Source organism: Oncorhynchus nerka, linkage group LG13 (assembly GCF_034236695.1).
Source record: "Oncorhynchus nerka isolate Pitt River linkage group LG13, Oner_Uvic_2.0, whole genome shotgun sequence".
Classification (NCBI taxonomy): domain Eukaryota; kingdom Metazoa; phylum Chordata; class Actinopteri; order Salmoniformes; family Salmonidae; genus Oncorhynchus; species Oncorhynchus nerka.
In genome coordinates, this window is record NC_088408.1 from 23,812,994 (window position 1) to 23,839,611 (window position 26,618).

General features: G+C 43.1%; 1 protein-coding gene across 1 annotated transcript in view; it reads right to left on the reverse strand.

The window, feature by feature from the left end:
- LOC115139226 (ATPase family AAA domain-containing protein 2-like) overlaps positions 1-26,618 on the reverse strand; it is a 138,031-nt gene that overhangs the window by 103,316 nt on the left and 8,097 nt on the right. Inside the window, exons 2-19 of the mRNA XM_029676381.2 lie at positions 20,996-21,156; positions 20,798-20,829; positions 20,526-20,658; positions 18,641-18,737; positions 18,357-18,495; positions 17,675-17,815; positions 17,350-17,425; positions 17,151-17,252; positions 12,146-12,373; positions 11,752-11,926; positions 9,279-9,367; positions 8,956-9,115; positions 7,295-7,385; positions 5,767-5,878; positions 5,314-5,513; positions 4,033-4,174; positions 3,454-3,640; positions 3,146-3,331 (exon numbers count right to left, since the gene is read on the reverse strand). Of these exons, the coding sequence (XP_029532241.1) occupies positions 3,146-3,331; positions 3,454-3,640; positions 4,033-4,174; positions 5,314-5,513; positions 5,767-5,878; positions 7,295-7,385; positions 8,956-9,115; positions 9,279-9,367; positions 11,752-11,926; positions 12,146-12,373; positions 17,151-17,252; positions 17,350-17,425; positions 17,675-17,815; positions 18,357-18,495; positions 18,641-18,737; positions 20,526-20,658; positions 20,798-20,829; positions 20,996-21,156 (2,451 nt within the window). The remainder of the gene's footprint in view (positions 1-3,145; positions 3,332-3,453; positions 3,641-4,032; positions 4,175-5,313; positions 5,514-5,766; positions 5,879-7,294; positions 7,386-8,955; positions 9,116-9,278; positions 9,368-11,751; positions 11,927-12,145; positions 12,374-17,150; positions 17,253-17,349; positions 17,426-17,674; positions 17,816-18,356; positions 18,496-18,640; positions 18,738-20,525; positions 20,659-20,797; positions 20,830-20,995; positions 21,157-26,618) is intronic.

Sequence of the window (26,618 nt, forward strand, 5' to 3'; positions counted from 1 at the left end):
CAGAGAGTAGCAGCAGTGTACAAGAGGGGGGAGGGGGGGTGTCAATGTAAATTGTCCGGTTGTGATTTTTATGAATTGTTCGGCAGTCTAATGGTTTGGGGGTAGAAGCTGTTGAGGAGCCTTTTGGTCCTAAACTTGGCGCTCCAGTACAGCTTGCCGTGCGGTAGCAGAGAAAATAGGATGACAGAGAGACGGAGATAACGAGATTGGTGGAAAGCAAGTGGTGAAGTGAAAATATGATGAACACTAAGTGTGTGTATATGTGTGTGTGCAAGGAACAATGTGGTGCCGTGCAGTATTTTAATTTAACGGACATTTTAGAAGTTTTCCTAACCCATTGGGTGCGTAACCTGATTAGGGCGTCCACCCACGGTGCTCAGAATGACAGAAATCACATTGAGATTATGGTAATTCATCTGAACAGAGCATGCAACTTGAGGATGTAACGATGTGCATCTTTCTTAGCAAATTCCGATGCGCACTTTGAAGATGTTAGAAAAACTGCATTTACTTCTCCTCAGCCAACAACATGGGTAACGAAGAGCAAAATCACTAGCCCAAGTCAATCAACCATCCCCATAGTATTCTATTGGTCAGCTTGTCGTTTGGGGCGAATAAGAAGACTATTTGAAACATCTCTGGGACATATTTTACACACACACACACTTTTTTTTTAAGCAATGAAGCTGATGCAACAAATGTTTAGCTTAAAATTATGATAAATTATTTCTTCACATTATAAGCACAGCAAGGCACACAATGCAAATGTTGGCCCGAAAACACCAATGTCAAAAGCACACTGCACATGCCAGTGACAGAGATCAAAATATCCATTACATCTAGAAAGAGGGGAGAGCTAAAGATGCAACAACTAATACGACTTGCTAATGACTAGGGTTGTGCCTTTGGCTACTGACAATGAAAGGCCTAGGCCTACTGGTTTCAAATTGCAAATGGAAGTGTTTATAAAATAATTGGTTGGATATTTGGCTAGCCCAGTCAAAACTGTTCGCTGCTCTGGCCCCCAATGGTGGAACAAACTCCCTGAGTCAATCACCACCTTCCGGAGACACCTGAAACCCCACCTCTTTAAGGAATACCTAGGATAGGATAAAAGTAATCCCTCTCACCCCCTCCCCTGAAAAGATTTAGATGCACTACTGTTCCACTGGAGGTCATAAGGTGAATGCACCAATTTGTAAGTCGCTCTGGATAAGAGCGTCTGCTAAATGACTTAAATGTAAATGTAAATGTAATGAAAGGCCTAGGCCTACTGGTTTCAAATTGCAAATGGAAGTGTTTATAAAATAATTGGTTGGATATTTGGCTAGGCTACTTTGAAGCAAGGTAAGACATGCCTCACAATATGATCAGGCCCTACACTCCAAACAAGGGCACTGCGTTCATCCACCTCTGGCCTGCTCGCTCCCTACCACTGAGGAAGTACAGTTTCAGCCCAGTCAAAACTGTTCGCTGCTCTGGCCCCCCTTTGAAGCAAGGAAACCCCACCTCTTTAAGACATGTAATCCCTCACTCCCCCTCCCCTGAAAAGATTTAGATCACGAAAACGTTCAGGTTTCAAATAATCAAGTATATGTCTTCAAAATGCTTACTGCCTCCAGGCCATTGCAGTGGTGTGACGCGCTGAAGCCTATATGCACTTGAATGGCGAATGGGAAGCATGCTTCAAATTACCCGTTGAAAAATAAAAATGTTCAAATTGTGGCCTTCAAAACACTAAGACGCTATTGCATTTAGAATTGCTACGCAATGATTGGGCTTATAAAAGCATGTCTCACTCCAGCAGCAACTACTAAACTGTTACAGAACCGTAGCAGTAGCTCTCACACTGTATCTGTATGCTGTGCGCGTGTGATAAACAGAACTCATTTAAATGGCAAAAAAAAGCCCAGACTTTCACCGTTTAAGCGATCAACTCCAAACCAACATTGAGATGTTCAGACTGCCCCTGTTTAGATTGCTTGTAAAAGGATTTGATATGTATACTTTTTGAACGAAGAATATTAATTCCTTCTCCTTTAACTTTTAATATCTTCTATTCATTAGATACACTACATGACCAGAAGTATGTGGACACCTGCACGTCGAACATCTCACTCCAAAATAATGGACATTAATATTGAGTTGGTCTCCCCCTTTGCTGCTACAACAGCCTCCACTCTTCTGGGAAGGCTTTCCACTAGATGTCGGAACATTGCTGCTACAACAGCCTCCACTCTTCTGGGAAGGCTTTCCACTAGATGTCGGAACATTGCTGCTACAACAGCCTCCACTCTTCTGGGAAGGCTTTCCACTAGATGTCGGAACATTGCTGCTACAACAGCCTCCACTCTTCTGGGAAGGCTTTCCACTAGATGTCGGAACATTGCTGCTACAACAGCCTCCACTCTTCTGGGAAGGCTTTCCACTAGATGTCGGAACATTGCTGCTACAACAGCCTCCACTCTTCTGGGAAGGCTTTCCACTAGATGTTGGAACATTGCTGCTACAACAGCCTCCACTCTTCTGGGAAGGCTTTCCACTAGATGTCGGAACATTGCTGCTACAACAGCCTCCACTCTTCTGGGAAGGCTTTCCACTAGATGTCGGAACATTGCTGCTACAACAGCCTCCACTCTTCTTGCTCGTGTTCAGGCTATACTAACTTCAAATTATTAAAAACCTTTATCAACTATAACTACGTACATTTGCATAAATTAGCATTAACTCACCAACAGTAACTATTGAACCGGTCAAGCTAGAGAACCATAACCAACTTCCACATGTTCAGGCTGTCATAACTTCACATTCTTAACATTTAAACTATAAACAGAGGTTATTAGCGTAAAACGTAATGGATCAAAAGACCAAAAATAAGAACACAGTGGTAGACATTTTCAATGCTACCTCTCTTTAACCAGTTCAGCTGCAAACATTAACATTTTCATAAGTACTTTAAAACAAGCACACATTTTCTTTTGGAATGTACTTTTCAATTATGCAATGGGATTTCTTTTTCTTCTCTGGGCAATTGGCTTGTGCCAGATTTTATTTATCAGCGTTTAATTTTTTTTATTATTTTTTTTTAAATCGGCCAAAAGCCGGCTATTACCGGCTAACAGAAACCCTGGTGTGTTTAGCCTACCTCCTGCGGTAGCTGTGTGTAGCAGGTCTCTGTGGTGGCGAGGATGAGGAGGGGGGTGAAAGAGGGGACGTCCTGGAGCAGAGAGAGAAAGGTGTTCTTTACAGTGTCGCTAACCGAATCCCACCAATCACAGATGTGAGGCATGAACACCACACTGGGCACGCTCCGACGCGCCTCACAGAACACCTGACGGACACACACAACAGCCAAACATCATACATTTGCGATATACATATTTGCGATCTGTATGAGTGTGTGTGTGTGTGTGTGTGTCTTTATATATATATATGTAGAGGTGTGTGTGTTACCTGAGCGCAGGACTCCTCAGGTGTCTTGGCGCTGACAGAGTAGAGTGTGGGCAGGTCTAGACGGTGGACAGACAGCTTGTCCAGGTGGTGTAACACAGCAGGGGCCAGGTGAGAACCCTGTCCCGAGCCAGGGGGACCCGCCAGCAGCAGGCGAGGCCGGTACGACGTGGGCTGGTGGAGAGCTGATCTGGAGGGAGAAGAGAGTGAGAATCAGCTTCTCTTTTTTAAATGTGTCCTTACATTACCAAATAGGCTATCAGTCTCCAGTTGATTGATTAAACTAAAAATGGTTAGAGGACTATAATGTCCATAATCATATTTCAAAATCTTTAAACATATTAGCCATCTATATCAGATAAAGTACCTCGTAGATTGATGTGAATCTAAGAGAACATTTATCTTCCCTCTCCTGTATTGATGACAGGACTGAAGGATGACTAATGGTTTTAACTTTGACTTTGCTCATGTCATTCTCCTTGTGGCCACAAGGTGGCATTAAAATGCACTGATTAAAATGCACTGAAAATGCACTGGGTGTGTGTGGCTAGGGGTAGAGGTGTGTTCTGTAGTCAGACTCACGTGGTGAAGTGTAGGAAGGGTGTGTGTGCCGTAGAGGGGTGTGTGTGCATCTTAGGGGATCCAGGCTGGAGGTGGTAGATGGAGGGAGCTGCTCCATCCGTCTCCTCTTCACTGAACTCCTCCTCTAGCAGATTGTCAATGTCTAGTAGGAAGGAAGGTCAGGAGGAAATACTGTCAAACAAACTGTGTGCCACCTAGAAATAAAACTGAAAACCCAGATGTGAAAACTCCTTCGCATTGAGTTGATCAGGCTGTAGATTGAGGCCTGCGGAATGTTGTCCCACTCCTCGTCAATGGCTGTGCGAAGTTGCTGGATATTGTCGGGAACTGGAACACGTTGATACATGTCGATCCAGAGCATCCCAAACATGCTCAATGGGTGACATGTCTGGTGAGTATGCAGGCCATGGAAGAACTGGGACATTTTCCACTTCCAGGAATTATGTACAGATCCTTACAACATGGGGCCGTACATTATTATGCTGAAACTTGATGCGATGGCGGCGGATGAATGTCACGACAAATGGGCCTCAGGATCTCGGTGCATTCAAATTGCCAACAATAAAATGCAATTGTGTTCGTTGTCCTTAGCTTATGCCTGCCCATACCATAACCCCACCACGGGGCACTCTGTTCACAACACGGACATCAGCAAACCGCTCGCCCACACGACACCACACACGCTGTCTGCCAGCTGCCGGGTACAGTGGAAACTGGGATTCATCTGTGAAGAGCACACTTCTCCAGCGTGCCAGTGGCCATCCAAGATAAGTATTCGGCCACTGAAGTCATTTACGACCCCGAGATGCAGTCAGGTCGAGACCCTGGTGAGGACAGCAAGCACACAGATGAGCTTCCATGAGACCATTTCTGACAGTTTGTGCAGAAATTCTTTGGTTGTGCAAACCCAGTTTCATCAGCTGTCCAGGTAGCTAGTCTCACACGATCCCACAGGTAAAAAAAAGCCAGATGTGTTTTATAAAATTTCCACAAAAATGTTTAAGTCCTTCCAATTTAAAATAACTTCTATTAACAGCCCATTGAGCAGAAATTGCTACAGCTACAGCAAGGGGGCAAAACTAGAGAAAGTTCTGGTCTTATTAGTAGAGACATCATGGTTTATTAGGAAGGACGGTGGAGTGGTAAATGGAAGTTATTAAAAGAAGCATGAGAAATAGTACAACTCCCAGTAGATATGGGGTGAGAGAGCAAAATAGGGAGCAAAAGGAGAGACGGACAGAAAGAGCAATCCCCAGACGGGTAGAAAGAGCGAACCCGTACCTCCTCTACTCTCCCTGTGCTGTGATTCTGCATGGGGGAAGACTCGGAGCAGGACCTCCAGCACTGTGTCCAGTGTGTTGGCCAGTAGGGGGCGTATGTTTGGGGACAGGGCTCGGCCTGGAGGGGCCTGGGCTCTCTGGGAGGCTGGGACGATGGTCCGCAAGGCGCGGCTGAAGTCCCCAGGCCCCAGCACGATGGTACTGATAGAGACAGATAGATCAATAAATGAATACTTGATCCAGAATGGAAATTCAGTGTCAGCAGATCATACAGATTTAGGGGAGAATTCTAACTTACACTTCATTAAAATTGTGTATTAACCATGCTTTGATGTCAATGGGAGACTACATGGAAATTAAACTTAAGTGGAAGTTAGGATTGGCCCCATGCAGACAAGACAATGGATTCCAGTCCATTAATATGGACTTTCAGTTTCCTCCTCTCCATGGATACCTGACATCCAGCTGCAGCTTAACACTGCTGCCGTAGATCTGGGGGTAGCGCCGCCGCAGCGCCGCCAGGGCCGTCTCTGTGCAAAGTGCTTTGATGTCGGCACCGCAGTAACCTGGAGCAAGGGAGTGGAGTCAATGAAAGAACCGAAAAGGAAGTAAAATAAACATCTACACTACCGTTCAAAAGTTTGGGGTCACTTAGAAATGTCCTTGTTTTTGAAAGAAAAGCAAATTGTGTGTCCATTAAAATAACATCAAATTGATCAGAAATACAGTGTAGACATTGTTAATGTTGTTCATGACGGTTGTAGCTGGAAAAGGCTGATGTTTTATGGAATATCTACATAGGCGTACAGAGGCCCATTATCAGCAACAATCACTCCTGTTCCAATGGCATGTTGTGTTAGCTAATCCAAGTTAATCATTTTAAAAAGCTATTTGATCATTAGTAAACCCTTTTGCAATTATGGTAGCACAGCTGAAAACTGTTGTTCTGATTAAAGAAGCAATAAAACTGGCCTTCTTTAATCTGGAGCATCAGCATTTGTGGGTTCGATTACAGGCTCAAAATGGCCAGAAACAAAGAACTTTCTTCTGAAACTCGTCAGTCTATTCTTGTTCTGAGAAATTAAGGCGAATCCATGCGAGAAATGCCCAAGAAACTGAAGATCTCGTACAACGCTGTGTACTACTCCCTTCACAGAAAAACGCAAACTGGCACTAACCAAAATAGAAAGAGTGGGAGGCCCCGGTGCACAACTGAGCAAGAGGACAAGTACATTAGAGTGTCTAGTTTGAGAAACAGATGGCTCACAAGTCCTCAAATGGCAGCTTCATTAAATAGTACCCGCAAAACACCAGTCTCAACAGCAACCGTGAAGTGGTGACTCCGGGATGTTGGCCTTCTAGGCAGAGTTGCAAAGAAAAAGCCATATCTCAGACTGGCCAATAAAAATAAAAGATTAAGATGGGCAAAAGAACACAGACACTGGACAGAGGAATATCGGAAAAAAGTTATGGACAGACAAATCTAAGTTTGATGCAAGAACTATTTACGGAAGAAGCAGTCAGCTGGTATTCTGTCTATAATGGAATGGCCAGCACAGTCACCGGATCTCAACCCTATTGAGCTGTTGTGGGAGCAGCTTGACCGTATGGTACGTAAGAAGTGCCCATCAAGCCAATCCAACTTGTGGGAGGTGCTTCAGGAAGCATGGGGTGAAATCTCTTCAGATTACCTGAACAAATTGACAACTAGAATGCCAAAGGTCTGCAAGGTTGAAATTGCTGCAAATGTAGGATTCTTTGACGAAAGCAAAGTATGAAGGACAACTATTATTTAATTTTTTTAAATCATTATTTATAACCTTGTCAACATCTTGACTATATTTCCTATTCATTTTGCAACTCATTTCATGTAGGTTTTCATGGAAAACAAGGAAATGTATAAGTGACCAAAAACTTTTGAACGGTAGAGTTCGTAAAAGTTACAGACATTAATAAAAACCTAACATAAGTCAATCTCTTACCGACACATTTCTCAGCCAGCTCGTCCACAAACTGCTCAGCCAGTCTGGGGTTCCAGTCCCGAGTGTGGATCTCAAGGATTTGCCTCCGGGCCTAGGAACAGAGAGAAAAAGACAAAGGCCGAAAGAAGGAGAGGGAAGTACAGGGATAGAGAAACATTTAATAACTAACAAAAACCACCCTGCTCACACCACAGTGGGTTTTTGGTCTCTCTGCCAGCTGTCTCCCTCTGTGTGTGTACAAAATGTTGACATAAGTGGAACCATAAAACATTGTGATGTTATCGCCCCCTATTGGCCAATCCATTTTTTTAATTACTAAAATGACAGATGGGCTATAGTGGGTAATCGAATGCAACTGGACGAATCATGACGAAAGATACTGTTGTTGAAAGCCTGGGCAGAGGGTAAGTGCAGGCCAATACTTTTCTAATAGTCCTTTCTGGTGGAGGAGCTACAGCTACTAGCCTACAGCCTAATCCCCATCCATCTGACAGATCAACATTTACGCTGCTTTGGTAGAATTCTCCACTCTGTCTGGCCTACATTCCTCTCATGTTCTGTATCACATATTTATTGAAATAGGCTATAGCAAATGGTAATAGGAAAATCAATTACTTAATGTCACTTGTGTGCTGCCCTGCCCTGCTGTGCTGCGAGACTGTTCTTTACTGCAGGGCACCAGCCAAGTTCAAGTAGGCTAAACCATCGTCTATCACATCACGATGTCGACAATCATCGTCGTAATATCTCCCAACCCTAGTGTGTGTGTCTCTGCTGAGGTCGACTGATTGCTATGCAGCGCTGGGCTGGGACTGGCACACAGTCACACTAAACTAGGACTAATGTGTGGAGTACACACACACAGAGCAGCAGCTGGAACACACACACAATCAAGCATGACACTATCTTAACAAGGATAAAACTCCCCAAAAACATACAATGCTATCCATAGACATACTTTAAATGATTGAGATTACAGTATCAACACATCAACGTAGTGTATTCATTGATTGGGATTACAGTATCAACACATCACCAACATAGTGTATTCATTGATTGGGATTACAGTATCAACACATCACCAACATAGTGTATTCATTGATCAACACATCACCAACATAGTGTATTCATTGATTGGGATTACAGTATCAACACATCACCAACATAGTGTATTCATTGATTGGGATTAAAGTATCAGCACATCACCAACATAGTGTATTCATTGATTGGGATTACAGTATCAACACATCACCAACATAGTGTATTCATTGATCGGGATTACAGTATCAACACATCACCAACATAGTGTATTCATTGATTGGGATTACAGTATCAACACATCACCAACATAGTGTATTCATTGATTGGGATTACAGTATCAACACATCACCAACATAGTGTATTCATTGATTGGGATTACAGTATCAACACATCACCAACATAGTGTATTCATTGATTGGGATTACAGTATCAACACATCACCAACATAGTGTATTCATTGATTGGGATTACAGTATCAACACATCACCAACATAGTGTATTCATTGATTGGGATTAAAGTATCAACACATCACCAACATAGTGTATTCATTGTGCCATAATCCTATACATGATTCATATTGGCAGGTGTGTTGAAATTGTTAACTACGCCACTCCCTCACCTTCTTGTCAGGCAGGTTGAAGAGGAACTCCCTGTCAAAGCGTCCAGGCCTCCGTAGAGCAGGGTCTATGGAGTCCAGTCTATTGGTAGCACCGATCACCACGATTTCCCCTCGACTGTCCAGACCATCCATCAACGCCAGCAGAGTGGACACAATGGAGCTGGAGGAGGAGAGGAAAGAGGGATAGTGAGGGAGAGAGGAAAGAGAGTGATTATGGTCAAACCTTAGTAAAAACTGATCACTCACTTTCATTATTGATTATCAGAGACCATCATCAAATGGAGATATCTAAACCAAACTGCTACTCCTGCGTCAAATAGTACCTGTGTATCTGGTCCTGTCTGCTGGAGCGCACTGGGGCCAGCCCGTCTATCTCATCAAAGAAGATTATGGAAGGCCTCATCAGGTACGCCTAGAAGAGAGGAACACCCAACCTTAATACAATGATCACGAAAGTCTAACTCCTCTCACAAAGTAACAACACACTGGACTAGAGGTCTTCACGGATCCACCTGTACCAGAATCTCCAAGACCCAGAACCCAGCAGGTCCGGATTCAGAATTCTAAATAATGTGACGGTCTGGGTCGGATCTGATATGGATTGTCACGGGTAAGTGTAGTTTTAACCGACTGTTCCGGAAGAGCCCGTACAGATCAGAACGCGACTACTGCAGTAGAGAAAGAGACATTTTATCATTTTGCGGCTGCTCTTGCTTTTCACGAGAGTGGAGCGTGTAACTTGTTGATGGCCAATCAAAGACGAATAGGCTACAGCCAGAGCCTCGCTATGGGTGTTGCAAAAGGCGATACACTTTATATACAAAAGTATGAAGACACCCCTTCAAATTAGTGGATTTGGCTACATCAGCCACACCCGCTGCTGACAGGTGTATACAAATTGAGCACACAGCCATGCAATCTCCATAGACAAAACATTGGCAGTAGAATGGCCTTACTGTAGAGCTCAGTTACTTTGAACATGGCACCGTCATAGGATGCCACCTTTCCAACAAGTCTGTTCATCAAATTTCCGCCCTGCTAAAGCTGCCCCAGTCATCTTCAAATGCTGTCATTGTGAAGTGGAAACATCTAGGAGCAACAATGGCTCAGCCGCGAAGTGGTATGCCACACAAGCTCACAGAATCGTCTGTCCTCAGTTGCAACACTCACTACAGAGTTCCAAAATTGCCCCAAAGCAATGTCAGCACAATAACTGTTAGTCCGGAGCTTCATGAAATGGGTTTTCATTGGCCGAGCAGCTGCACACAAGCCTAAGATCACCATATGCAACGCCAAGTGTCAGCTGGAGTGGTGTAAAGCTCACTGCCATTGGACTCTGAAACGGAAACACGTTCTCTGGAGTGATGAATCACGCTTCGCCCTCTGGCAATCCGACGTACTAATCTAGGTTTGGCGGATCCCAGGAGAACACTACCTCCCCCAATGCATAGTGCGGCGTCAACTGTAAAGTTTGGTGGAGGAGGAATAGTGGTCTGTGGCTTTTTTTCATGGTTCGGGTGCTTTTTCATGTGCTTCCAATTTTGCGGCAAAAGTTTGGGGGAAGGTCCTTTCCCGTTTAAACCTAATTCGATGATTTAGTTTCGTTGGTGGAGTTTAAACACTTGATCGATGTATAGATATCATATTAGAGTTATTGTCTTTAGGACAGCTGTTTTAGTCAAGACTTTCATGTTTTCTTTACATAATATGTAATTGTTGTACTGTATGTGTGTCTATAATTTTGTTTAATGTTGTGTTAATGTATGTAGGTTGTTTTGTCTGAAACGTTGTTCCCCCTGCTGCTATTTGACCAGGTCTCTCTTGGAAAACAGATGTTCTCAATGAGAAAAACCTGTATAAATGAAGGGTAAAAAAATATATATTAAAAATAAATGCCCCTGTGCACAAAGCAAGGCCCATAAAGAAATGGTTTGTCGAGATCAGTGTGGAAGATGATGACTGGCCTGCACAGATGTCGAGATCGGTGTGGAAGAAGATGACTGGCCTGTATAGAGCCCTGACCTCAACCCAATCGAACACCTTTGGGATGAATTGGAACGCCGACTGCGAGCCAGGTCTAATCGCCCAACATCAGTGCCCAACCTCACTAACGCTCGTGGCTGAATGGAAGCAAGTCCACACAGCAACGTTGCAACATCTAGTGGAAAATCTTCTCCGAAGAGTTCAGTTATTAGTAACTATAGGATGAGAAAGTGAAAGCGCTGCAGCCTCAGTTAGCCTAGCTAGCTAACTTTAGCTAGCTTCTCCCAGTTTGATGCAGTCAAGACAGGTACTACGTAATCATATTGGATTCTAAATAACCTAACTGTGGCAGTTATTAGTCTGCTATTGCGCGAGTCAGCTTGGTTGGTTGCAGTCACTCGCTCACAGTACAGCCTCTCCCCGCCTGCTAAAGCTGCTCCTCTCTCCCTCATCTCATACTTTAGCAGCTCTGGTTAATAAAGTAGCATTAAAAAAATGACTTTTCTGCTGCTTTCTTCACTTTCACAGAGTCTGGATCCAACCAGGTCTTTATGGAACGGGTCTAGTTGTCTTCGGATCCGTTCGGAAGGGGTCTCTATATATTGTTTTATTAATTTATGCATATCGGGACCGGGTGGGAAAGCCCTAGGTCCATTTCAGAACATGGCCAACTGAAGACCTCTACTCTGGACTAGAGGTGCATCAGCTAGCCTAAACAGACAGTGTTTTGGTAAGCACAATAGAAACACACAGGTAACTAATGAATTAAAGTCCCTGATGATGTCAAACTGATAAGCCTTGGCTCAAGCTCACCTGGTCGAAGAGCAGGCGTAGCTGTCGTTCTGATTCACCGACCCACTTGCTGAGGCAGTCAGCTCCCTTCCTCATGAAGAAAGACACTTTCTTGTCACCTTGACTACACTCGTTGGCCAAAGCCCGCGCTACTAGGGTCTTTCCTGTACCTGGTGGGCCGTAGAACAGACACCCTCTGTATGGGGGGGGGGGGGAGAAAGAGTGAGAGACAGAGAGGTAAATAACAAGTCTCACTTTTATTGATTGAGGAACTACACATTGTGACCAGTCAATGTTTCCCCTCATCTGGCTTGTTGAAAGTAAATAACAGTTAGAAATGGCAAACAAAGAAGGATACATGCTTGATATGTCTGAACATGAATAATGCGAGTTTCCAGGTGCCTTTGCCCTTTACCTTGGTGGCTGAATCTTGAACCTCTCGAAAACCTCTGGGTAGAGGAGAGGGAAGACCACCATCTCTTTCAGGGACTGGATGTGGTTGGACAGCCCTCCCACGCTGTCAAACTTCACTGAGGTGTCCAGATTCATGGGGTCCACATCAGCGAGGCTAGCTCCCACCTTGGCCCTGTCCCTCAGCACCCCACTGGCCAGGTCCTCTGCTCGCAAGTTCATAGGTAGACACCTTTACAAATAACAAGTGTTAGCACTGATATATCTGCAGCTCAACACTGATAGACCGGTAAAGGTAGGTCGATGTGCTGTGGTCCTTTGTAGCTCAGTTCGTTGAGCATGGCACTTGGAATGACAGGATAGTGGGTTCAATCCCCGGGACCGTACATAGGTAAAATGTATGCACGCATGACTAAGTCACTTTGGATAAAAGTGTCTGCTAAATTGCCTATATCATAAATTATTATTACAGTGAGCTTTCTGGTGCATAACGGCTGCTGTGTATCACTAGGGGTATTAGAGTGGTCGTATTACCGCCACACCGGCGGTCACGAGTCATGATGGCAGTCAAATCCCCTGTGACCGTTTAGTCATGGTAATTAGGCTTCTCCAGGCTCAGATGCTGCTGCTAGTCATTAGTAGTCTACCAAACTTGCTAACTGCCTGGTACTCAGCACTCTATTGTCCCTCTAATCACTCTGACATCAATGCAAATGTAATAGAAAATCTAATCAAACACTTGATGAGAGCCCATGAGCTCATGTTGCACAACATTTCTATAGGCTATGCCTACTATATCTATCTATATACCTAATATTAAGCACATTACTTCGCTTTACAACAGGAGTATAAGCCTAGCTGGCTGGCATGAAAATGGAACCACGGGAAATGCGTCCTCCCTTCATTATTTAAGTGTATAGATATGTCTTTTTCCCAGTGGGTTAAGTGCCTTGACAGATTTTTACCTTGTCAGCTCGGGGATACAATCCAGCAACCTTTCTGTTACTCATCCAACACTTTAACCACTAGGCTACCTGCCCCCCCTGAAGTGGCCAAATAACTTCTTAAAATTAAGCATTTAATAACCAGTGTAGAGCCTAATTGGGATACATTGGCTGCGATTGAGTTTCAAGTTTGGGAAAGATAAGACGGCCTAGGAACAGTGGGTTAACTGCCTTGTTCAGGGGCAGAACGACAGAGTTTCACCTTGCCAGCTCGGGGGATCCAATCTTGCAACCTTACAGTTAACTAGTCCAACGCAATAACGACCTGCCTCTCTCTCGTTGCACTCCACAAGGAGACTGCCTGTTACGCGAATGCAGTAAGCCAAGGTAAGTTGCTAGCTAGCAGTAAACTTATCTTATAAAAAAAACAATCATAATCACTAGTTAACTACACATGGTTGATGATATTACTAGATATTATCTAGCGTGTCCTGCGTTGCATATAATCTGACTGAGCACACAAGCATACAAGTATCTGACTGAGCGGTGGTAGGCAGAAGCAGGCGCGTAAACATTCATTCCAACAGCACTTTTATGCGTTTTGCCAGCAGCTCTTCGTTGTGCGTCAAGCATTGCGCTGTTTATGACTTCAAGCCTATCAACTCCCGAGATGAGGCTGGTGTAACCGAAGTGAAATGGCTAGCTAGTTAGCGCGCGCTAACTAGAGGGACGGAAGCTATACTGTTTCACTGGCAATACTAAAGTGCCTATAAGAACATCCAATAGCCAAAGGTTAATGAAATACAAATGGTATAGAGGGAAATAGTCCTATAATTCCTATAATAACTACAACCTAAAACTTCTTACCTGGGAATATTGAAGACTCGTGTTAAAAGGAACCATCAGCTTTCATATGTTCTCATGTTCTGAGCAAGGAACTTAAACGTTAGCTTTCTTACATTGCACATATTGCACTTTTACTTTCTTCTCCAACACTTTGTTTTTGCATTATTTAAACCATATTGAACATGTTTCATTATTTACTTGAGGCTAAATTGGCCAATCAGTAAAATTTTATTGATTTATTACATTAAGTTAAAATTAGTGTTCATTCAGTATTGTTGTAATTGTCATTATTTTAAAAAATAAAAATAATTGGCAGATTAATTGGTATCGGCTTTTTTGGTCCCCCAATAATCGGTATCGGCGTTGAAAAATCGTAATCGGTTGACCTCTAAAACAATACATAGCCTACCGCATATTATGCATGGAAGAAGAACATAAAACTAAACTGATTTAAGATGTCTTTGAAACATAATGGCTCTAGCCTTTCAGTGTGGACTGGAATATTATACATACTGGATGCTCCAAAATGTCTATCCATGAGTCTGAGAGAACGTATAGTCCTAGGGCTAGGTGATGCTGTTGGTTCATTAACGGTGTAGGGCGGCTTACAGTTAGCCAACAAATAGTGAATTTGTATTTGATTTTCAATAGCCTAGTAATAGGAATTTGTTTTCTATTTTCATAATTAATTGAGTAACACATTAGCTATACAGAATATCTCATCACCACGTGTTTCCATCTCCTCCTCGCTCTCCTTTATTCCTTTCTAGAGCGCGCAGACAGGCTGTCAACAGTTTAGTGAAATGTGTTTTGTTGCAAAAACATGTTAATATCGATGTTCCCAAACAGATTTCACTTGGTTTTCCCCCAATTATTTAAATTTGTATTTTTTATTTCACCTTTATTTAACCAGGTAGGCTAGTTGAGAACAACTTCTCATTGACAACTGCGACCAGGCCAAGATAAAGCAAAGCAGTGCGACACAGAGTTACACATGGAATAAAGAAGCGTACAGTCAATAACATAATAGAGAAAAAGGAAGTCTATATACAGTGTTACAGATACAAGTATCCTGTGTGTGTGTTTCTTTTCTCTCCTTCTCCCCTCACAGGTGAAAATCATCACTCCCCAATCAGTCACCAATCCAATCATCAATCAGAAGACACACCTCCTCCTGTTTCCTACCCTATCACAGTTCCTTTCCCTTGGTTTAAAAACCCTGTCAGTTGTTTGCTCTAAAGCTCAATCTCTCTGTAAATGCCATGTCTGTAGGTCTCTGTGTTTCACTCTCTCTTTGTGTATTGACCTCTCTTTTGTTTGAGCACCTCCATAGCACTTTGTCATCACCTGTGAGTATTGTTTTGTTATGGTGTTTGTTTGTTTGCTGGTGGGAAAAGGGGAAACCAAGACAAGTCGCCCATGGGCATACACTACCCGTAGGTAGACTTTGTTAAATACACTAGTTAGAACTGGGCGGAGTACCCACTGTATTTTTGGTTAGTTAGCGGTTGTTAAAGTAGGCTAGTCTAGCTTAGGGGTGTTTTTGAATACTTATTGTTTCTTTCCTTGGGTCCAGCTCTGCCCCTTTTCCTGCTTCCCCCATTACCGTGTGTTTACAAATAAACCTTGAGTTTGACGGTAGATTTCAGTTGTCGTAGTTATTTCGTTCTCACTTTTACTTTGTCACTATTATAATTTGCATGAGTTATGTTACGGGTCTCATTACCATCCCCCCTAGACTGTCGGGCCAAAAGGGATTCGTAAAATACAGTGAGTGCAAATGGTGTGAGGTAGGCAATAAATAGGCTATAGTAGGACTGTGTAGCTAGAGAGCATGCTCCTCAAACAGGAATATCACCTATCGGGCAGAGAAAGCATGCTCCTCAAACAGGAATATCACCTGTCGGGCAGTGAGAGCATGCTCCTCAAACAGGAATATCACCTGTCAGTCAGTGAGAGCATTATCCTCAAACAGGAATATCACCTGTCGGGCAGTGAGAGCATGCTCCTCAAACAGGAATATCACCTGTCAGTCAGTGAGAGCATGCTCCTCAAACAGGAATATCACCTGTCGGGCAGAGAGAGCATGCTCCTCAAACAGGAATATCACCTGTCGGGCAGTGAGAGCATGCTCCTCAAACAGGAATATCACCTGTCGGGCAGAGAGAGCATGCTCCTCAAACAGGAATATCACCTGTCGGGCAGTGAGAGCATGCTCCTCAAACAGGAATATCACCTGTCGGGCAGTGAGAGCATGCTCCTCAAACAGGAATATCACCTGTCGGGCAGTGAGAGCATGCTCCTCAAACAGGAATATCACCTGTCGGGCAGTGAGAGCATGCTCCTCAAACAGGAATATCACCTGTCGGGCAGAGAGAGCATGCTCCTCAAACAGGAATATCACCTGTCGGGCAGTGAGAGCATGCTCCTCAAACAGGAATATCACCTGTCGGGCAGAGAGAGCAATGACATGTCTTTTTCCCCTCCCCTGTCCATTTCATAATGGCACATTCTAAATCAAAACCAAATTTGACATATTAGTGAAGACAAGATTACATTGAGAATAGTCTGATGGGTGAAAATCAGTTGATGAGAGCACAGCTGTGCAGCCTGAAGCAAGGAACAGAACAAGCTTTTTCTGCTTCTTTCTCAAATCATCAATAGCCTATAGTCGCTCCATGCAGCCCATATATGTTTTGATTTAAGAGATTCTAAGGTTTGCATCATTCACAACTAAAGTTGTTCTTCTTACTATAAAATGATATATACAATTATGACACGGGACTTAAGCATATCCAAGCCTACAGCCTATGGCATGGAGAATAGCCAGATAACATACAGTAGGCCAACTCATTCTGTTCTTCTGAAATACATTTTCTTTAGACCAGTCTAAATAAATAATGGATTTGTAGTGATTATATGTATTACATTGATTTAGTATTACACATCAGCAGCTTGTATGTGTGGAGGCCTGGTTATGCTATACATGTTTATGTCAATTAACGGTCAATTACCGCGAGGCCAGCAGGCTTTTGCATGACAATAACCAGCTGACAGAATTTCATGACCGCCACTGCCCTATGTATCCCCACCCTATGTACATACAGGATGTGTAGTGAATGGAAAGTGCTGTGAACTAGTGAAAAGCCACTTATGAATTGTATCTAATATCAAAATTCACCAGGTGAGTGACAGAGAAAGAGGAGGAGAGGTATTCACCTGTTCCTGGCCCGGGTCATGCTCTTGCTTTTCCTCCTCTCAAATCTCTCCTCGTCAGACGACGACGTGGTGTCGCTACTGTGGATGGCATGCTTCTTCACTCTGGACCAAAGAAGAAATCACTCCATATTACACCATGTCAATGTAGGTAAGCAGGGTTTTCTAATAAATAATTGTTCATGCGGGGTACAAGACCAACCGTATATGGCTTCTCCTAGCTGGAGATCTGTGGGTGTCAAACAGGGAGGGAGTGGTTTGTTTTCTGTTGACGGGCTCTGGGATGCAATCATAGACACAGAAGATGTTAAAAGCAACAGCACTCGAGGTATAAAACAAAGACTACCAAGAAATGGTTTTATGCAAGAAAAGGAAAGCTTCATGGCAACTTAGTGGGCCAGTTTCCCAGACCCAGATTAAGCCATCTCCTTGACTAAAAGCCACGCTCATTGGCGAATCTGGGGACGGAAAACCGTCCCTTAGGGCTTGCAAAAAAAAACACTAAATAAATAAAAAAAAATCTTTACCGATAGGTGGCGCCTCGTATCTCTGTACAGTCTTGCGCTGCCTCAGGTTGTACGGTCTGTCATTCTCCTCTCCTACCTCCTCTGCCTCATCTCCATCATCCTCATCCTCCGCTTCGTCATCCTCTTCTTCCCCGTGAGACTCTAAGTAAACAAGTAAAATATGCTTTTTATTTATTTAATACCTTTTGCCCCTTTTCATGGTATCCAATTGGTAGTTAGTCTTGTCCCATCGCTGCATCTCCCGTATGGACTCGGGAGAGGCGAAGGTCGAGAGCCACGCCCCAACAAAGCCACACTGCTTTTTGGCACACTGCTCGCTTAACCCAGAAGCACCAATGTGTCGGAGGAAACACCGTACAACTGGCGACCGAAGTCAGCATGCATGCACCCGGCCTGCCACAAGGAGTCGCTAGAGCGCGATGGGACAAGGACATCCCGGCCGGCCAAACCCTCCCCTAACCTGGACAACATGGCCAATTGTGCGCAGCCTCATGGGTCTCCCGGTTGCGTCATAGCCTGGGATCGAACCCGGGTCTGCAGTGCCTTAGATCACTGGGGAGGCCCTAAAATATTATATTTTAAATGTAGTCTGAACCTCAAGCAACACAGACCTGTAAATATGACAAAACTACAGTTCTCAGTCATCTGTACAGATTTACAAGCCATCCAAACTAAGTCAAACCTTCAGTCCCCTCTTCTTCCTCCTCCTCCTCCTCTTCCTCCTCTGTCTTGCTCATGGCTTTGTGATGCGCCTGCATGCCAAAGGTGTTCCTGCGCAGTGACTTCCTCCTCTTCACACGAGAATACATGTCCATGTTTTCCTAGAAGATCAGGAGTAGAGTCAGGTTCAGCTTGCTGGCCTGCCATCATAACGTCCACCAAAGGAGTTTGTTACCAACAACCCACTTTCATATTGCCATGGTGCATTTTATTTATGGAATAATACAGATTGATTGACAGACTCACCACCTCAGTGTCGGTCCACATGCGGAGTCTCTCCACCTCCCTGTTCTGTCTGATGCTGCTGATGTTGTCCATCTCCTGAAGAACTGCCTCTGCCGTGCTGACAATACACGCATCGTCATCGGAAGTATCAAACACAGATGCATATGAATGACTACACCGAAGTTCTACGAGTAAGGCTGGGCCGATCATCACGTTACACATCTTCATATCTACCCATCACTGTTCACCTGTCTGCCAACCATTAAACAAGGAGATTCACTGTCCTCCACCTCGCGGTTTTCACTTTCTGCTTTACAGATCCACCACCTCCAGGTCATACATATTCATTATTTTGTCAAATATTAAGTCTATTAAAATGATCATTTTGAATGTAAAACCTTCATCTGGTAGTACTGTTGACCTCTGGTTGAGGTGTGTGTGCCTGTGTTTCCGTTATCCAGTAATAGCCAGCTTTTGTCCGATATTTTTTGGCCGAATAATGCTAAATAATGCTAAATAATGCTTTGTAGCCTCTTCATTGATGGAATTGGAATACATTTGACTGGTCATTCTTATCTATAGGTTAATTAGCATCATTTTGTGGAATTAAATTGGCATGTGTGTAAAGTATATTGGTTATGTATATTATTTATCACATGCGTACAGCATACAGCTACAGAGCCTTTGAGTTGACAATCTGTCAGTGCCAGACATCTTGTGGTGCTTTCAAGACGACCGGGAACTCGAGGTCAAATCATGACGTCAGTGATCTTCAGGCCGCAAAGTCAGAGCTCTAGAAAGAGGCCTGAGTTCACGAGTTGGAATATCGTTCAAAACGACTTTTTCCAGTCGGAGCTAGTTTTTTCCTCCAGTTGCGTTGAATGCTCTGAAGTTTGAAATTTGAGATTTTTAAGTTCCCAGTTGTGTTGAATGTGGAGTCACATGTCAATGGAAGGCAGGCTTCATCAGCACGTCACACACCACTGTCATAATGCCACTTTATATTATGTTTTCATACCCTACATTACTCTTCTCATATGTATATACTGTACCGTAACATCTACTGCATCTTGATGTAACGTATCACTAGCCACTTTATATAATGTTTTCACACCCTACATTACTCATCTCATATGTATATACTGTACTCTATACCATCTACTGCATCTTGCCTATGCCGTTTGGGCATCACTCATATTTTTATGTACATATTCGTATTAATTCCTTTACACTTGTAAAGGAATGAATATTAATATGTACAACTACTATAAGGTAGTTGTTGTGAAATTGTTAGGTTATATTACTATATATTACTACATTGTCGGAACTAGAAGCTGTTGCATCAGCCTCATTGCTTTTTAACAGGTTTATTTTATGTATCCTGGGCCTGCTGGTTGTATGATTGTGGGATCTATCATCCCACAACTGTCCCAGAGTCTGTTTGGAATAGGCTATTTCTTTCCCAGCAAGCTGACCAATAGAATAGGTAGACTAAACTTCTCTACTATAGTGGATTGACACAGGCTAGTGATTTTGCTGTTCGCTACTCATCTTGTTGGCTGAGGAAAAGTACATGTGAACAGTTATTCTAACATGTTCAAAGTGAACATCAGAATTCAGTAAGGAAAACCACACATCGCTGCATCCTCGACTTGCATGTTCTGTTAATATGCATGGAAATATTCTAAATGTGATTTCTGTCACAAGGATAATAAAACAAGGAAAATTCAGACATGTGGGAAAATTGCCTGTCCCCACAAGGAAAATGGCTATTTTAGGCTTAGGGGTTAGGGTTACAATCAGGGTTAAGAAGTATGGGTTAAGGTTGGGCAAAATAGATTTTGAATGGGAATCAATTGTTTAGTACCCACAAGGATCATAAAACAAACGTGTGTGTGTGTGTTACCTGTTGACGAGCTGGTCAAAAAGCAGGCTCTGGTTGAGGTGTTCAAACTGGCTCTTCCTCACTCGGCAGCTCCTCTTCAGATCAATATGGCCGTTCATGTGAGAGTGGTCTCCTGCCCCGTCCACCTTATGGGCTGCCGGGGTCAGAGGTTACAGGTCAAAACAAAGCAGTCCAATCTAACGTATACGCCAACTAATAATGTACCTACATGCAAACAATGTCATGGTCTTGGAATAACCAAATGAAAGCTTTGGTAATGAAAATGATGTTACCATGTCCATTTTGCAGGGCGCCAGATGACAACCTGAAACAACACATTGAGATGTCAATATAAACACATTGCAAAAAAAAGACCAAAAAAAAGACTGCTCAGACAAACAGATGTGGTTGAATCCACAGTCCACACGGCCAGTATAGGAATTGAACCCAAAACGGCCACAACCGGTGCCGTTCCCTTGCCCCCCCCTCACCTGGTGCGGTGGGTGGACATGACCCAGGAGACCCTCTGGCCCTTAGCCTGAGACGAGGGAGTGATGTCGCTAGAGCTTGGTGGGGTCTGTCTACGGGTCCGCTTCGAGGGAGGGGACATTCGAGGACTGCTAGGACTGCTCACATCACTGCTGGGATCATTCTGGAGGGGAGGAGAGACAGTGGTTAGAGAGATGGAGATGAGAGAGAGAGAAAGACAGCTAGAGAGAGAGAGAGGATGGAGATGAGAGAGAAAGAAAGACAGCTAGGGAGAGAGAGAGGATGGAGATGAGAGAGAAAGAAAGACAGCTAGGGAGAGAGAGAGGATGGAGATGAGAGAGAAAGAAAGACAGCTAGGGAGAGAGGATGGAGATGAGAGAGAAAGAAAGACAGCTAGGGAGAGAGAGAGGATGGAGATGAGAGAGAGAGAAAGAGAGGATGGAGATGAGAGAGAAAGAAAGACAGCTAGAGAGAGAGAGGATGGAGATGAGAGAAAGAAAGACAGCTAGGGAGAGAGGATGGAGATGAGAGAGAAAGAAAGACAGCTAGGGAGAGAGGATGGAGATGAGAGAGAAAGAAAGACAGCTAGGGAGAGAGAGGATGGAGATGAGAGAGAAAGAAAGACAGCTAGAGAGACAGATAAACAGAGAGATGGAAAGAGATAGCAGACGAAGTAAGTGAAGCAAAGCCAGACTGGCTGAGAGATAAAAAGATAAGTCTGCTGCAGACTTCCACAGAAGAAGAGATGGAGACAGAGGGAGAAAGGAGACCGAGATAAGACTCGTTGATGCACTGAATGTTGTTTTTTTAAAATCTATATACAGTTACATATCAGGATAATATTTCTGACATTGTATCGTTTTGACAATATCTCAATATTATTTTTGTGCTTATTTAACGAGTTACCGTTTTCCGAATTAACTCTTAAAGATAAAGATCTTACATTTCAGTCATTCATTTATTAATTGTTACCTTCTAATCAGTCTTATTCTGAATATCGCAAAACTGTAACATAAATGATGAATCACCAATATACAAATTGGCTTCATTATTTATTTACTTACTAAATAATCACACAGAATATCTTACACACTGATTATTACATATACATGCAAATGAAAAGTCCCTAGAGGTCTTCCTAGCCGTCATATCAGGTTAGTCAATGGAAAGGGGGTGGGGACAGATAAAGAGCAGGAAAGACAGAATGGACCCACTACATACAGTTGATAACTATGCTTATGGAAATGCTAATACTTTGCACATGAACGGCCGCTCTTTCGAAAATAATTGCAATGTACATATTTAAGCTTATATTTTGTCGGCTCTCTGTTGAAATCGCCAGGTCCATTTTCTGTGGAGAGAGTTATTCATCAGAAGTCTCTGGTTGTGTTCCCCAGACGTCAAAATGTATTTAGTAGCTGGAGCTTCTCAGATTTCTCAGAGTGTCTGTTAAAATGGATACGTCAGACGTACCAATGGTCGTTTGACAGGGAAATGTTCTTCTTTCATCTTCGGTCGAGTTTCCTAGACTATTTTACATATACAGCTACAGACTGTGAATGTGTAGTTTCTTAACCATTTGTAATGTATTCAGCTGGCGCTGCAAGTAACTGGTCTATAGAGTGGTATCCATTTAAATTGCCAACCATTTGAAAGTTGAGTGTCTAACCATTTCGTACCTTCCAGCTCACGCTGTCGGTCCCCGCTGGTCTAATGTAACGTTTGTCACAGTTCCTTTTATGCACTCTGGAAAAAGGGGGCGTTCCATGACACAGACATATTGTCTGTGCTCATGTGGGTGTGGTCACTGACTAGTTTCCCATGCTTGTACATGTAATAGTAACAAAATAAATAGCAATAGAATAACTGCACAATAAATAATGCTGTAATTAAATTATACACCCAAGGTAGGCTACTACCCTTTTAAGAGCTAGATTAGATGTTGTACTCCATGTTGTGATTTTCACCAAATAAGTTGTCTTCACACTTTTCAAATCCTACAATCAATGAACAGCTGATGAAGCTCTCAGCCTATAGATCACATGTCGCAAACAAATAATCTTAACTAAAAGCTACACACATTTTGGAATTTCTGTGCGTCCTTGACAATCGCTAATCAATATTCAAAAACAGCAGATTTTTCTCGAGAACCTGCACACCATCTATCTTTTGTGGCACCATGAGGGTTTATAGCATTTGAAACGGTGTTGCAGTAGTCTAGTGTGTGGTGCAGGAATAATGAAAAGCGAACCCAGGGAGCTTTGCATTCACATTGCCCTAAAAAAGGTAACCGGATATCAGAATTCAAGTGAACTGAACTCAGACCACCCCTCGAGAGGTCTCAGTTCGGTTCGGGGGGCTCTTTTGAGGAGTCTGAGTTCATTTGGAGTGTTCACACTGCACAAAAAAATTAAGCAACCGCACTGAGATAACAAAAAATGTCTGAAAGGCACCAAGTGTGAAAAGACCCAAGTAAGTGGCTGAATTAATCAGGTGACGGGGCATTGTATTCTGTTTGCTTTCTGAGAGTTTGAGAAGTCAAAGCCCTTTTGATGAGATATTTGTACAGCTGCCACTGCCATCTTGATTTCCTTGCGTTTTGTTCTCGGCCAGTCTGCGTCTCCCCCCCTCTTCTCCGAGCAGAGGAGGAGGCCCGTCGCCCTAGTGACTCCATGCAGACATGCTGCTGGAGAGCCAGTACTGTTCTTCCTTCAGACAAGCATGCGTCAAATCTTTGTTCATTAGCAATGTATCTCGTTCACATTCGCTTGTAAAATGTCCAAACTCACCCAAAATGACATACGGTAGCTCCTACCTATATATGTATAACTTTATGATCTGAATTGCCTGTTTATTTTCATTTGCACTTGTTAGCATATTGAACTAGCAGCTTCCAAGGAAATCCGCTATTATGGCAATAGGCTCAGCAAAAAAAAGAAACGTCCCCTTTTCAGGACCCTGTCTTTTAAAGATAATTAGCAAAAATCCAAATAACTTCACAGATCTTCATTGTAAAGGGTTTAAACACTGTTTCCATGCTTGGTCAATGAACCATAAACAATTAATGAACACGCACATATGGAACGCTCTTTAAGACACCAACAGCTTACAGACGGTAGGCAATTAAGGTCACAGTTATGAACACTTAGAACATTAAAGAGGTCTTTCTGCTGACTCTGAAAAACACCAAAAGAAAGATGCCCAGGGTCCCTGCTCATCTGCCTTAGTTATGCTGCAAGGAGGCATGAGGACTGCAGATGTGACCAGGGCAATAAATAGCCATGTCCGTACTGTGAGACGCCTAAAACAGCGCTACAGAGAGACAGGACGGACAGCTGATCATCCTCGCAGTGGCAGACCACGTGTAACAACACCTGCACAGGATCGGTACATTCGAACATCACACCTGCGGGACAGGTACAGGATGGCAACAACAACTGCCCTCGTTACACCAGGAAGGCACAATCCCTCCATCAGTGCTCAGACTGTCCGCAATAGGCTGAGAGAGGCTGGACTGAGGGCTTGTAGGCCTGTTGCAAGGCAGGTCCTCACCAGACATTATCAGCAACAACGTCGCCTATGGGCACAAACCCACCGTCACTGGACCAGACAGGACTGGCAAAAAGTGCTCTTCACTGACGAGTCGCGGTTTTGTCTCACCAGGGGTGATGGTCGAATTCACGTTTATCGTCAAATGAATGAGCGTTACACTGAGGCCTGTACTCTGGAGTGGGATCGATTTGGAGGTGGAGGTTCCGTCATGGTCTGGGGTGGTGTGTCACAGCATCATCGGACTGAGCTTGTTGTCATTGCAGGCAATCTTAACGCTGTGCGTTACAGGGAAGACATCCTCCTCCCTCATGTGGTAACCTTCCTGCAGCCTCATCCTGACATGACCCTCCAGCATGATAATGCCACCAGCCATACTGATCGTTCTGTGTGTAATTTTCTGCAAGACAGGAATGTCAGTGTTCTGCCATGGCCAGTGAAGAGCTCGGATCTGGGACCTGTAGGATTGGAGGGTGAAGGCTAGGGCCATTCCCCCTAGAAATGTCCAGGAACTTGCAGGTGCCTTGGTGGAAGAGTGGGGTAACATCTCACAGCAAGAACTGGCAAATCTGCACTGCAGTACTTAATTCAGCTGGTTGCCACACCAGATACTGACTGTTACTTTTGATTCCCCCTTTGATCAGGGACATATTATTCCATTTCTATTAGTCACATGTCTGTGGAACTTGTTCAGCTTGTCTCAGTTGTTGAATCGTGTTATGTTCGTACAAATATTTACACGTTACATTTGCTGAAAATAAACCCAGTTGACAGTGAGGACATTTCTTTTTTTTGCTGAGTTTAGATGCCAAATGAGCTTTTATGACGTTTTTGGTGCCCCCTTGTGTACTAAGCGGGTTATACCATAAATCCCAGAGGGACAGAAGGACGGTATGAAAATCTGGATACCGCACAACCATTATCTTAACTGGACTATCCTATGTATCTCTGAGTCATGGTTGAACAAGGACATAGTAAATAGAAATCTAGCTGTTTTTTCTAAACATTGGCAGGACAAAACTTGTGTATCAACGAAGCTTAGAGGGGAGTGTGTGTCTCTTTTTTAAACAACAACAACTGGTGCGATCTCTAATATTAAAGGAAGTCTCAAGTAGAGGTCGACAGATTATGATTTTCCCCGCCGATACCGATTATTGGAGGACCCAAAAAAAAGCCAATACCGATTAATCGGACAATTTTTTATTTATATACATACATATATATTTGTAATAATGACAATTACAACAATACTGAATTAACAATGAACACTTATTTTAACTTAATAAAATACATCAATAAAACCAATTTAGTCTCAAATAAATAATAATTATAATAAAACACAGAAATACGAGCCGTTTGTCATTAATATGGTCAAATCTGGAAACTCATTTACATTACATTTACATTTAAGTCATTTAGCAGACGCTCTTATCCAGAGCGACTTACAAATTGGTGCGTTCACCTTAAGACATCCAGTGGAACAGCCACTTTACAATAGTGCATCTAAATCTTTTAAGGGGGGTGAGAAGGATTACTTTATCCTATCCTAGGTATTCCTGAAAGAAACTCCCATTTAGAAAACAAAAAACATTTATTCTTTCAGTGAATTACAGAACCATTCCGTATTTTATCAAACCGGTGACAACCCCAAGTCTAAATATTCTTGTTACATTGCACAACCTTCAATGTTAGGTCATAATTATGTAAAATTCTGGCTAATTAGTTTGCAATGAGCGAGGCGGCGCAAACTGTTACATATACTCTGAATCTATGTGCAATGAACGCAAGAGAAGTGACACAATTTCCCTAGTTAATATTGCCTGCTAACATTAATTTATTTTAACTAAATATGCAGGTTTAAAAAAATATATATATACTTCTTTGTATTGATTTTAAGAAAGGCATTGATGTTTATGGTTAGGTACATTTGTGCAATGATTGTGCTTTTTTCGTGAATGAGCTTTTGTTAATTCATTCTTTGGTCCTGCCGTACATACCTACACGTACGCTACGGTCGCAAGACGCAGGCCTCCTAATTGTCCCTAGAATTTCTAAGCAAACAGCTGGAGGCAGTGC